The 13921-nt window shown below is 61.5% G+C and overlaps 1 protein-coding gene across 2 annotated transcripts; it reads left to right on the forward strand.

The window, feature by feature from the left end:
• Positions 1-9559: 9559 nt before the first annotated feature.
• On the forward strand, positions 9560-13786 carry DNTTIP1 (deoxynucleotidyltransferase terminal interacting protein 1). Of its 2 annotated transcripts, XM_051633209.1 has the most exons (13): positions 9560-9665; positions 9737-9807; positions 10001-10097; positions 10254-10352; positions 10833-10901; positions 11216-11272; positions 11483-11544; positions 11944-11989; positions 12392-12450; positions 12630-12690; positions 12964-13035; positions 13309-13364; positions 13597-13786. In XM_051633209.1, the coding sequence occupies exons 1-13, from the start codon at positions 9579-9581 to the stop codon at positions 13733-13735; spliced, it is 975 nt and encodes a 324-aa protein (XP_051489169.1). In that variant the 5' UTR covers positions 9560-9578; the 3' UTR covers positions 13736-13786. The 2 variants fall into 2 exon arrangements, with proteins under 2 accessions (XP_051489169.1, XP_051489170.1); XM_051633210.1 differs by lacking the exon at positions 12964-13035.
• Positions 13787-13921: the final 135 nt, after the last annotated feature.

Genomic DNA, 13921 nt, shown 5'->3' on the forward strand with positions numbered 1-13921 from the left:
CTGGGCCGCGGGCGCGGCGGGCTGGGATTTAAGGTGCGCCAGCGGGGCGGAGGGAGCAGGGCCGGCGACCGAGCCCGGATAATTCCTGCCATGCAGGTAACGAGCCGCACCCAGGTAGGGCCCGGCCTCCCCGGCAGCATCCCGGCCGCAGCCCTTGAGCTGGAGGGACCGGTAGGACGGGACGGCTGCCCCGGTGCGGAGCTCGAGGAGCCCGGCCGGGCCGCAGAGGTGTGGCTGGGCTGGAGGCACCACGGGCGCCCGACCGCAACCCCTTGGGACGAGCCGGTGATGGGGACGGGGGCCTGGGGGTGTCAGTGCTGTCCTCTCGGCTGCCAGTGAACGTGGCAGCGCCGTGCCAGGGCGCAGCCGTCAGCCAGGGCAGGGTCTGTGGCACCGCACGTCGCGGCACTGCTGTTCCTGCGGTGCCGGTCCTCGGGAAACGGCTGCGCGACAGCAGTGCCGGGCACCAGCCCTTCTCTCCCTCCCACATGCCCTCCACCATCAGGGCGGGATGGTCCCACACGCGGGGCTGAGCCCGTGGTGCCACCGCGCCTGCTCCCGTCCGTTCCCACCCTGCAAGTGCCACCGGCCCTTTGCCACCCACCCATCTCCCTCTCCTTGCTCGGGCCACCTCCTCTGCCCGCGGCCCCCGGGGGTCTGCCTGCTCAGACCCCAGATCTGTAGCCCCCAGCAGAGGGCTGGGGGGCGGTGGCTGCATCCTGCCGGCTCGAGGTGCATCCCGTGGGGCAGGGACACGGTTCGCAGCCGGCCCCGCTCCCGGCTGGGGGTCGGACCCACGGCACAGGGCTCCCGGCGCTGGGCTGGGCAGCGGGCGGGTCCCTGGCATCCCGCCGGCCCCCGTGGGCGGGTGTGGGATGAAACCTGACAAAAGGAGGGAGAAACAGATTAAGCTGTTCCCATTCAGCAGGAATAATTTTCTTCCTAATTAATGCCGTAATTACTGTTCCAAAGGGGAAGAGGAGGGCGAGGAAAGCTCAGTGGGAAGAGGCCAGGAAAGTCGGGCCCGGGGTGGGGTTGGCGGGACCGCCCACCTCAGCTTCTCCACACCCCTCCTCCGACCTCAGGACAGAGACCCCAGCAATGTCCCCAGCGCGCGACATGGAGACGTGGTAAAGCCCACGCGGGGCAGGAGCAAAGGCGGAGGGACACGGCGGTGGGAATCAGGGGATGTGGCTCAGAGCAGGCAGCGGAAAGTGGACCCTGCCACGGAGACAGCAGTGGTCCCAGGACCACCAAGCTGCCATCAACGGGTCTCCCACAGGCTTGAACCGTCTGAGACATTCCCAGTGGCAGAGAGACTCTTGCACCCGCAGGAGGGCTGCGTCACAGCACCAAGATCCACCAGGACTACATTTTGCCCTCTTATCTCCCAGCTGTATCTCAGCTGCCTGGTGATCCCTCTAACAACCAGCATTCTCTCCCTGAGCAGCTCCTCCTGTCCCTGCACGGGCGGTAACGCTGTGGCCAAGCTGGGGGGGATGCTGAGGTGTGCGAGGGACCTGGTCCCAGGGATGCCAAGATTTGGGGCACCGCGGGGGTGAACAGGGGGGCTCTTCCAGGCAGAAATTGGGGTTGCACGCAGTGGAAAACCTCCTCCTGCGCGGGATCCATGTCAGAGATCCCCATCCTGCCCTGGTGCCAGGTCCAGCTCACAAGGGGCACAGCCGCGCTGGACAGAGCCACCAGGCAGCTCCATGGCGGCAGAAACGGTGACCGAGTCAGCCCGGCCCAGGGATCACCCAGGAATGTGGCACCTCCCAGGGCTGGCAGCCGGTGGGGATGGGCATAGGGACAGGGCTGTGCCACCGGGATGATGCTCCTGCCTGGCCCAGACGTGCAGCAGGAAGAGATGTGGGGGGATCCCAGGGGCAAAGTATGTCCCCCCCAGCTGTGGCATGTCCCAGCTGGCCCCACACAGAGCCCGCTGGCATGTTGGGACTAATGGTCACTGTCCCTGCTGCCCACCCAGGGACAGGGGTCACCCCAGCCCAGTGGAGACTGCGCTCCCCACTGCTCCTCACAGCTCCGTGTGCTCCCAGGACAGGTCATCCCACCTCTGTCCTGCTTGTGGGGACACACAGATAGGAGGGGGTCCCCACGCTACTGGCAAGCACAAAGGCCACCCAGCCAGCCAGGAGTGTGGCAGGACAGGGACATAAGGGCACACGTGGCTCAGATGGCACTGGTACACAGGGCATGGACTACACACAGGACACGCACACACACGGAGTGCGGGCTGCACACGCACACAACACACACATGCCCAACATGGCCAGTTTGAACTGCACATGCACACACCCATGCACGCACACACCCATGCATGCACACACACATACACGCACACCAGCCGGCCCGGCAGAGCCTGCCCGAGGCCTCCTGCCCCTCCCAGGGACAAGTGCTCCCGGAAGGAGCTGGCAGGGAAAGTCCCGGTGCTCCGGTGCCTCCGTCCTTGCGACACGCCGCAGCAGCACACCCACCTGCAGTCCCCCGTGGCACCAGCACAATGCAGCCCGGAACAGGCAGCAGTCCCTGGGACAGCCCCCACCACCAGTGCAGCCTGTGGCTCTATCCCAGTCATCCCAACCCAGCACGGAGCCCCTGGAGAGCTCTGGCACTGTGTGATGGGGACCCAGGCAGCTGTCCTGGTTCTGGTGAAGACATGGGACCCTGTGCTGTGACCCTGCAGTCCCAGAGCCTGGGCAGAGCCCCCACACAGCCTCTGGCTCCCCTCTGGACCCATAGCCCCTGGCCATTCCTGTCCCCTGGCTGCCAGCCCAAGGTGTGGGGCCAAGTGGGCACCAGCTGGCTGGGAGGTGTGGGGCTGAGGGGCCAGTGGCAGTGCAGGGCTGTGGACCGTATCTGGTCACAGAATGTCCCTCGGGAGCCAGCGATTGTTCCCGGAGGCAGAACAATGCCCGGAGAGGTGCCAGGGCACCATGGGCTGCTCCACCAGGGAGCCACCTTTGCTGCCTCAGCAGGGCCAGCCCACACTGGGATCCTCAGCCCCTCGCCCATCTGCCCTGTACCTGTGGCACAGAGGGGGAAGCTGCACCAGCTGCTCTTGTCTTGTGGCACAGCATGACATGGCATAGCAAGGACCTCAGTGCTGCACAGAGCTCAGCACCAAGCAGCAGCACCCTCCTGCCTCCTTGCACAGTTTGCCTAGCAGCAGCACTGGGGCAGGGGATGCTGGGGGCATTCATGCTCGGATGGAGTGTGCTGGGTGCTGGGGCAGGGACAGGGTCACTGAGACCAGCCTTCAGCCTGGTAGGATTTAAAGCCCAGCCTGCACCTGAGCAGCAGCCCCTGCACCACCTGCCCCACACTGCCCGCCCCACACCGCCTGCGCCTCACCATGCGGCTGCTGTTGCTGTTCCTGCTTCTGGGTCTCTGCTGCCTCTGGGCCAGGCTGGTGTCCCCAGGTGAGCTTGGGAGCTGGTGGGACGGGGCTGCAGGAGGACATGGCCTCACAGGCAGGAACCAGACCAGGCCCTTAGCCACCCCTTGCCCAGAGCACCCCACCATGGGGCTGATGGCTGCTCCCTAGCATGGTCCATGGGGAGGGCTGGCGACATGGAGGCTCCTGTCTCTTCCCAGGATTTACCTAGCTCCCACCTGGACCAGACCAAGGAGCCTGTGTGCAGCCACCCCCCACAGGACAGTCGGACATCTGGACAGCCACTCCTGGAAGGATCCATCAGCCACAGGATGAGCACCCATTCCCCCGACCCCACCACCACCCCCTTGCTCTCAGCTCCACACTGAGCATGGGGGTCTCTGTGCTCCCCACTCAGTAAACCCAGTCTGTGGTGAGTACTGGCTGGCTCCTGCTGTGTTGGTCTCTTGCCAAGCCCCCTCCAGCCCCCATGAGGCCCCCCAGCCCATGTGGGATGGATGGGGTCCCCACACTCTGCTACCACTGATAGTGGGTTCCCAGGGTCCTGCACACAAGTACTGCCCAAACTCCATGGGTTCAGCTGTCCCTGCTGGTGCCCCAGCTCCTGACCCACTGCCAGCATGGCATGGCACAGCGCCATGGGCACAAGTGAGGCACAGGGCACATGAGCTCCTGGAACCCCAGCTGTGTGAACTGCCAGACCAGGGACCCGTGGATGTCTGTGCCCACGTGGCTGCTGACCAAGCACTGCCACGGTGGCTGCTTTCAGGGCTCAGCCATGGAGCCACTAGCGCCAGGGAGCCTCCAGGAGCCCCTCAGAGCTGGGGGGGACATACCCCATGGGATATTCCCAGAGAGGCTCTGCTGGCCCTGGGCAGGTGCCTGTTCGGGGCTGTCCCTGTGGCTCTCCTGTGGGGAATAGAGCCACTCCATTGTGCCAAGGGCTGTGCCAAGCCCACACGAGGCAGGAGCAGCTGCAGGATCTCCCAGTGCCAGGGCAGGGCTGGGCAGCTCCCGTGGCCTGGCTGTGCCAGGCACTGTGACCAGGGACAGCTTGTCATGCCGAGCCAGTAGCCCAATGTGGGGTTTATTAGGAAAGAGAAGGAAGGTCCTGCCCAAAACACCATTGGTACCCAGGACTGGCCCTGGCAGAGGGAGGCAGAGGAGGAGGCCAGGAGTGGCTGCCCGTGCACCCACCCACCACGGGCTCTCCTCACCCCATGCGCTCCTCACGCACCACATGGTATGGGTCACCAAGTGTCGTAGCCATCACCACCACCATCATCATTGTTGTCATCATCATCGCCACCATCATCATCTCCATAGTCATAACTGTCATTGCCATTGTCATAACTGTCATTGTCATAATTGTCATCATTGCCATCATCGTCGTCATCACCATTGCTGTCGTCATCGCTGCCGCCATCATCATCACCATCCTTGTCACCATCATCATCGTCATTGCCATCAACATCACCATCATCACCACCATTTTCCTCACCATCGCCATGCTCATTTTTATCATCCTCCTCATCATCATCATCATCATCATCATCATCATCATCATTTTCCTTGTCATCATCTTCTTCACTGTCACCCTGGTCAGACTCAGGCTTCTCTCCTGCCTCGGGTTTCCCTTCACTCTCTGGTTTCTTCCCCTCAGATTCTGGCTTCTCCCCCAGCACAGGTTTCTCCCCAGCCTCTGGCTTCCCCCCAGTTTCTGGCTTCCCTTCAGTCTCCGGCTTTGTCACGACCTCTGGCTTTTCACTAGTCTCAGTCTTCCCCCCACATGCTGGTTTTTTCCCTGAATTGGGCTTATTCTCAGTGTCCAGCTTCCCAGCCAGGGTGGGTTTGCTCCCTGCCACAGGCTCAACCCCAGTCACCGGCTCCTTCCCCACACTGGGTGTTGTGGCAGCCACTGGCTCAGCCCCGGGTGGGCGCTGCTCCTTACCCCCCTGCTCTGTGCCCAGCTCCTGCTTCCCATCTGGCGTGATCCTGCCAGGCTGAGCTCCGGGCACCATGCTGGGCTCTTCCCCAGGCAACGTGCTCTTCCCTGGCAGAGAGCATCCGAGCTGTGGCCGCCTGTCAGGGGCTGCTCCAGGGAGCCCTGGGGGGAGCAGAAAGCAGCAGCATCAGACCTGCGGTGTCATCCCCGCACTGCCCACCCGCAGCTCCTGGCCCCCAGTCCCATCCCCCGGGTCCCCTCCAGTCCCTCCTGGCACACGGCAGAGTCGTGGTGAGGCGAGTGCCCGAGGGGCCCTTGGCACTGGCAGCAGTAGGGGGACCCCTCACCCTCGGGGTATCCCAGCTGGGAGGGACCATAGGGCTCCCCAGGCAGCCCCGTCTGGTCCAGCCCATCTCGGACAGGCTGATGCTTCCAGTGATCCCTGCCCTGGTGACTGGTTTGATGGAAAAAGCTGCTCCTGAGCATCCCCAGCCTGCGCACCAGCACCACTGCCGGCTCCGTTGCCAGCAGGACTTGCACCAAAATAAAATTTAAGCAAGGGCTAAACCTCACAAGGGTTACAGCCCCTCATCAAAAGCTGTCATAAATACGAGGATTAAGACAGACACTGAAACCCTCATCACTGAACATCAGCACTGCTCTGGTTGAGGATGCCCTTGCTCGTGGCAGGGCATTGAACCAGATGGTCTTGAAAGGTCCCTTCCAACCCAAACTGTTCTATTCTATGAAAAAAATGGAAAACATTCTTAAAGTCTAGAGAGGCCAGGTGTGCCCAGCCCGTACTTGCCTGCAGTGGGTGCTGCCTGCAGCTCTGCCCACAGGGCAAGGAGCCCCAGCAGGAAGACGCCTCTCGCTGTCATGCTGCTGGAGCCAGTGGCTGGGGCTGAGCTGGGCAGCAATTTAAAGTTCCTCCCAGTCAGTCCGGGTCTGGGAATGGGAGGAAGCAGCTTTCAGGTGACTTGTAGGAACCTCCCACATTTGACTGCAATTCTGTTTTCTGAAGAGCCACTCCATCCACCTTTCTCCACCCACAGCCGAAGCAGGAGCAGGATCCACCGGGAAGGACAGGATGGGAACTGGGAGAAGGGAGGAGGCCTGGCCAGTCCTGCCACCAGCCCTGTCACTGCCTGGCAGCTCCCACATCCCGAGAGTGTTCTGGGAGCCTCCAGCCCCATTTCCTTATTACATGGATTTGCAGAAATGGTCCAAGTTATCTGCAGGGAAGGGAAGCACCAGCCCAGGAGCAGGAATGGCACCATCTGCCCTGTGCCACAGAGCACAGCTCTCACTGCACAGGCCTCGTGCTGTCACTGTGGTGAGCTGCTGGGTTTAAAAACCAGCAGGAATTAATGTCCCTGGCAGAGGGACCACTCCTCCTACTGCAGCGCATGACCCAAGGCTTCCTTTGCCTGTCTGTTTCTAAATCAATATCCTGTTTGTTTGCCCCTCTCACCAGCAGCGCCCTCCGGCTCCTTCAGTGTCACTGATGTAATTTGCCAGGTTTTGGCATCCAAACGAGTGAGCACAAAGTCTCCTCAGCACATTAACACTGTCCCGGGCCCCATGGGGCCCTTCTCCTTTATGCCCTCCCAAAATCCCCTGAGCAGCCCCACCTGGATCTGAGCACGCAGTGGGAGCTCAATGTGATCCTTCATCCAGCCCAGCCAGGGACTCCATCCAGACTCCCTCGGTGCAGCTTTCTGGGAACCTGCCTTCAAACCCAGGTCCAAACTTCTGGCCTTCACCAGAGACCCCACTAAGAGTAGATGAAAAATGAAATGCATTGCCACATTGCTTCCATTTTCTCTGCATCTGATTTCAGGGTAATGATATCATGTGCTTGAGATAACAGATAACTTGAGTACTCACCCACTTAAATTAGGTTATTCTCCAGTCACTCAGGAGTGCTAGTCAGAATCTGATTTTTCATTTTCCTTCCCTATTTAATTATTTCTTCCTGAATTATACACAAACTGAAGAATTACAGGAGAACTGCTCTGGCCAGGACACACCAGCACCAGGCAAGAATGGGTTGGACTTGCTGGATCAAATGACAATGTTTAAGTCTGCAGCTGTGGGGCAAGTGAAATGAATTGGCTTGAGCTCAACACTGTTTCTACAGTTCTAAGCAAGTTTGTGCCACTTGACACGAGCACTGAAAAGGCAGAATTCCTGCTCTGAAGCTTCCCACAAAGTCACGTCCCTGGAGAGATGAAGGGGCAGTGCAAGGGAAGGTGCAGAGCTCCATGCTGCCAGACCTGTGTGGCAGGAGGGCTCACAGCACAAATGCGCCCTAGGTGCAGGTGTAGCCCTCTCCTCATGGCTGTGACTCAATTCGGATGCAATTTGTTCCCGAACCGCCCGTGTCTGTGGAAGATCCAGGCTCCACACCTGGCAGCTCCACGGCTCAACCCGACAGTCTGGTGCTTATCGCACGTTGTCGCTGTTAATCGTGGTCAAGCAGGACACCCCACGGAGCAGCAGCAGTGCCAGCAGCGTCAACTCCCTTCCACGCACCTGGAAAACCATCTGGAATAACTTGCAGGACTGCAGGACTTCTTCCAAGGCCGGGACTGCTGCGGTGGAGACTCTGCCCCTGCACTTGCCCAGGGGCTCTCAGGAGGAACTCCATCATTCTGGCACGTTTCCTTTGGGCAGCCTGTGATCTTGGCTAACACTGGGGGGCTCAGGAAGGATAAAGCCTCACAAGCACATCACTGAGATAAACACCTCGAGAGATGAAGCCCTTTGCCCTCCTTCACCGCAGCCCTGCGGGGCCCTGCAAGGGCAGAGCCAGCTCTGCCAGGACGATCCAGCAGGATGACGAAGCTTTGCCTGGAAGAGTCCTGCTGCCAAAGTGGGATGTAGGTGATCCTTGTCAGACATTGTTCTGACCTGCTCTTAAAAAGCCACCCTTGTCACTCTGAAGATGGGGAATCCTTCATTAAGAGTTTGTTCCAGGATAAAAGTGTTCTTGTAAATGGGAAGTTTTTCCAAAGGTCTGGTCCAAGTCTCACTTGATGCAAACCAACACCAGGATTCCTTGTCCATTCACTGTGAATAAAACCTATCGCCGTCCTCTCTCCATCACACTGTCACAGGTTGAGCAGAACCTTCACACCTTTCCCCTGAGTTCCTGCAGCCATCGTTATTTTTCCTCTCCTCTGGGCAATGTCCAACCTTTGTCGCTAATAATTTGAGGCAAACAAAACAAGCACATAGAGAGCCCAGTGCTGATGACAACACTGTAATGGCAGCACTGGTGGTGACTCGGTTGCCCCCACATCCGCAGCTCAGGTTTGTGTAACAGCCTGACCTCATCCCGGGCTGGCACAGCTGGGGAGAACAAGGGCTGGGAAGGCAGATGCCAAATGGCCTCAGCAGTGTCTGCTTTGGGAAATCCCATTTGGTTTTACCGTGGAGTCAACTTGGAATTAACAAGGAAGAACACCACCTACAAAACAGCACATGTCCTTTAACCACAGAAAACCTGAAAAATCATTATCCAGCTGACCCAACAGAAGAGGTTCTTGTTGACCACAACACGGGCCGAGATGATCCGGAAGGCGATGGACAAGTCAGTTTAACTATTTCCACACATGTGAGGGGAGATGAAGAAATGCTGGTTTGGAGAGTTTCCTAAACAATGGCATTCCAGAAAGATTATAGACTTGCAGGCAAAAGTCAACTAGAACTGCAAGGCATTTATTTTTCTGCTTTGGGTGTAGGATATGACACATCAAGGACCACACAGATGGCGGGAGGACAAACACCCACATCTCTGCAGCTGCCATTACTCTGGTCTGCTGGGCAGGGTCATCGTGTGACCAGTGTCCCTGAGACAGGCCCTGTGTGGAACGGGCTGGGACACCGGGGGTTGGGATGCCCGCAGAGCCCCGCCACGGCCGCGCCCGGAGCGCTGCCCCTCCTCGGAGCTGCGGGTTCCCTGGGCGCTCCCACGCGGCCTCGCACCCGCCCGCGTGAGCGGGACCACACCGGGGCGAGGGTCCCACAAGCCGCCACCAGACGCGGTGCTGGAGCGGCGGTGCCAGCGGGCCCGGGCCCGGGCTGTGCGCGCTCGGGCCGCCCGGCCCTCCCGGGCCCGCCGTTGCCATGGCAGCGCTTCCCGGCGGCGCGGGCCGATGACGCGCGGCGCTTCCGGCGCGGGGCGGCGGGAGCGGGGCCGGGGCCGCCATGGGCGCTGCCCGCGATGCCGAGCAGCAGCCGGGGCCGCCGGGCGGGGAGGGCCCGGGCGGCGCCGAGGAGGAGCCGGTCAGCACGGTGAGGCGGGGGTCCCGGCGGGACCGGGCGGGGCGGGGCGGGCGGCGGCTGATGATTATTGTGTCCCGCAGAGCCCCTGGAACATCATGATCAAGCACCGGCAGGTGCAGCGGCGTGGCCGGCGCTCCCAGATGACCACCAGGTACCGGCGGGCCGGGGGGCAGCTGGGCAGGGGCAGGGCCGGGGCTGCAGGGGTGGCCGTGAGGGTGTCTGTGCCGGGGGAGCCAGGGGGAAGGCTGAACAGCGGGACTGGGCACCAGCCTGGGGAGGCTCTGGGTTAGACCAGGTAGGGGCAGAGGGGTCCTGTGCCCCCCTCCCGACTCCTCCACCTTCAGCTTCACGGACCCGGCCGTCTCCATGGACCTGCTGCGAGCCGTCCTGCAGCCCAGCATCAACGAGGAGATCCGGGGTGTCTTCAACAAGTACATGGAGGTGAGAGCCGGGGGGACAGGCCCCGCTGCCCCCCTCATCGCGGGCTCGGCTCCCAGGGGTCGTGTGAGGCCATGGCTCCAGTCTCATGGCTGCTGGCCCCTGGGCACCTGCCCTGAGGCTGCTCGGGCTCTGACCCGTCCCATGCCCCGTCCCCAGTTTTTCCAGAAGGCAGCGACCAATGTGCGTGATAACATCGGGGAGGAGGTGGACCCAGAGCAGCTCATCCAGGAGACGTGTCGGAGCTGCCTGGAGCAGGTGGGCACCAGTGAGGGGCTCCATTCCCTCAGCAGAGCCTGGAGCCTGGCTGAGTGGAGCAGCACAGTGAGGACGTGTCCCTGTTGATGCCTTTGCTGTTAGCTGAGAGGGACCGTCTGCAGCCCCTGGGGTTGCTGTGCTTGACTTCATTCTTGCTGGTAGAGGAGAGCAGCCAGGGACAGGCATTAAGTGCTGCAGCTTCCCACTGCTCTGGCAGCACGTGTGGCACAGAGAGTTGGCTCCTGGCACCCATCAGAGAGCCCTGGGGAGTGGGCTGGGACTTTTTTCTTTCACATCTTGCTTGTAACCAAGTTGCCCAGACTCTTATCGTGCTCAGATTGTGCCTTTCCGTCCCTCTGCCTGTGGAAGTGCTGCATGGCAGCACTCCAGAGCTGTCACCAGGCTTCAGGCAGGTGCACGAGAGGGGGCTTGTCCCTCTCTGGGCCCAGGATTGGGTGACACTTGTTTCTCTCCTTGCAGGCCAAACTGCTGTTCTCTGATGGCAAAAAGGTTCTTCCCAGGTTGCCCCATGAGCAGGCAGCACCAAAGGTAAAAGTTGGTTTTGTTCCCAGAGTCTTAATTACTTGTAAAAGCTGGGAGAAGGAGGAGGGGTGGAGCGGGTTTGTTCCCTGCCCGCCGGTGCAGAGGCTGAGCTGGGGGCTGTTTGAGAGGGAGCAGCACCTGCAGGGCAGGAAAATCCCAGGTGGAGTCGCTGCTTGTTGTAGTTTAGTGCTTCACAGAGGTGGAGGGTTGGTGTTTCCCTGCTCACTGTGCTCCCTGCCTGGAGCACAGGAAGGGGGGAGTGGCCGGCTGGACGCCGGGGGAAGGAGGGCCCTGCTCATCCACTGCCCTTCCCCTTCCAGCGCGCCCGGCAGATGGATGAGGAGCTGAATCGTCGCGGAAGCCCCGTTCCCAAAAAGGTGAGAGGGTTTTCCACATGGGATTTTATGTTTTGGTAAGCCAGTTCCTCATTCCTGGCCATTCCTACAGTGTGGCCACATGCAAGGGCACAGGCAGGTCCTGGGATGCCTCAGAGGGGCTCTCTCTGGTGCAGCCGGTGTTTCTGCTTGTGAGGGTGGGTAATAGGCAGGTCTGCACAGCAGAGCTGCTGAAGGATTTCTTCCATGCAGAGAAAGGGGCGGCCCCCAGGACAGAGCCTGTCAAATGACCGTGGGATCTCGGGCATGGCTGCGTGAGTACGGGTCCTGAGCTGGAGCCCCCAGCAGGGGAGGGCAGGGGGAGAAGGGGGAGCTCAGAAACCCTGTGATCTCCCTCCAGCTGAAAGGAGAGGGGCAAGGGGTGCCAGGGGGAGGGCAGGGGAGGTTTGGATTGGGCTACTCCTCTCCGGGAACGTTTGAAACAGACCTGAAGGGGTGAAGAGGTCTGGATGGAGCAGTGTGTGACATGGGGGTGCTGGGGTCTCAGCAGCCCGGAAGAGGAGAACGTCCAGAGCTGGGCACTGGGAGGGATGGAGGGTGTGAAGGATGCGGAGCTAGAAGGGTTGGGGCTCAGTCCCTGCTGCTGGTGCTGTGGTGGTGACAGTGCTGGTCCTGCGAGGACTCGGTTCTCACTGCGTTTCCCTTCCCTGCAGGTGGAAACTGAAGGTCTCCGAGCCTGTAAAAAGGGATGGACCAAAGGTATTGGCCAGCCCACAGTGCGGGGCTCACGCTCTCCTCCCCTTTCCTCCCGCTGCTGCGTGAGCCGAGGGCAGCGCCGAGCTGGGCTCTGCCCCTGCACTGCAGCAGAGAAGCAGGAAGAGAAGTGAAGTGCCTGGAGGCCTTTGCTTGCCTCCCCATGGCGCTGTAGCCTGTAGGCCTGCAGCATGATGCTGCTGTTGAGAGGCCTGGCCAGGAGGATCCCACAAGTGTTTCCTGTGAGGGAAAGGGCTTAGGGCAGCCCAGATCCTCTGTGGAAGGTTTGAGGTCTGTGGCCAGGTTGCTCCCTGCCGGTTTGAGTTCCCTGTCAGAGCTGAGGCTCCTGAAACACAGGCTGGCACCAGCTTAATTTCTAATGTTGCCCCTTTTCCAATTGCTCTGTAGTGGGATCCATCCCGACTGACTGAAACCACAACCTTTGTGCTGGGATCTCGAGCAAACAAGTAAGGAGTGGCCCTGCCGATGGAGGGTGGTGTCCCTAAGGCAGGAGCCTGTGCAACTCCCGTCACTTCGCTTCTCTGCCTCCAAAGCAGCAGGAGGGGCTTGGGGAGGAGAGGGGTGTCCCGGTAGCGCCGTGGCTGCCCTCTCCACCGGTGTAATCCCCCTTGTGTTCCTCTTTCAGAGCTCTCGGGATGGGAGGAACAAGAGGGCGGCTCTACATCAAGCATCCCCACCTCTTTAAGGTCAGCAGGACGCTTCCTCCTCCGGGGTTTGCTCACAACCTGTTTCCGAGGGGCAGCAGGAGCTGCAGCACACAGCCTGTCCTGCCCACCACCCCGTCTGGGGACAGGCAGCCGGGCACCCCCTGGGACATGTAGCAGTACAGGGCAGCTCCGAGGTGGTGGGTCTGCCCGGAGCAGCAGCAGGCAGAGGTGCTGGGGGACACACGGTGGAGGAGGGTCAGAGCCGGGGGTCTGCCGCCCCCGTTCAGGCAGGTCCTTGCTGCTCTGTTGCAGTACGCAGCCGACCCGCAGGATAAGCACTGGCTGGCAGAGCAGCAGCACATGAGGGCCACGGGGGGCAAGATGGTGAGTACGGCTGGGCTGGTGGCTCTGGGGGCTGTGCAGGGACCCCCGGTAGGGCCGGCACTGGCCGGGAGCAGCGAGCCATGGGGCGAGCAGCATGCCGCTGGCCTGCGGCTTTGTCAGGTGGACAGGCAGGGCAGGGGGGTCCATCCGCTGCCCCAGGGATGAGGGTGCAGGCCAGGATGTGCAGCTGGCACCACCACACTGGCCAGGACAGGGGCCTGGGAGCTGCCGGGAGGTTCATGGCAGCGCTGAGGCGTCCCCGTTGTGCTGCAGGCCTACCTCCTCATCGAAGAGGACATTCGGGATTTGGCCGCCAGCGACGATTACAGGTGAGGACCCTAGAGATGTGCTGTGGGGGCTGCCGTGCCAGGGGCTGCTGCCCGGGGCGTTGCTGCTGCAGGGGGGCCCCGTGCTGGGGGGCCCTGATCAGTGCCAGCTTGAGCCCTGGGTGCTGGTCAGGGGTCTATGGTGTGGGGCTGTGGTGGGTGTCAGTTGGGGAACCGGGTGCTGGGAGTCTCTGGTGGGTGCCAGCCCCCCCCCGTCTCACCGCCCCCTCCCCAGGGACTCAGTTGACCTGCGGCTGGAGGAGCTCCGGCCCTTCATCCCACCTGCCTGGATGACAGAGAAGATGCAGAAGCACATGGAGACGCTTCGCCGCGGGGGCGATGCGCCGCCCCCCGAAGGTCCCCCCGAGCCCTGAGACGCGCCCCGAGGCCCCCTAATAAAGCCGCTTCGCATTCGCTCCACCGTTTTCTGGGGGTCGAGGCGTGGTCTGGCCCTTTAAGAGTCCGTCGGTCCTGGGGCGCCGCCCCGTGCGGCACCGGCCAATCGCGAGGCTCTGGCGGCGCCCAGCGGCCAATCAGCGCCCGCCGCCTGTTACCGTGGC

The sequence above is a fragment of the Apus apus genome, chromosome 15 (genome assembly GCF_020740795.1).
Source record: "Apus apus isolate bApuApu2 chromosome 15, bApuApu2.pri.cur, whole genome shotgun sequence".
NCBI lineage: Eukaryota > Metazoa > Chordata > Aves > Apodiformes > Apodidae > Apus > Apus apus.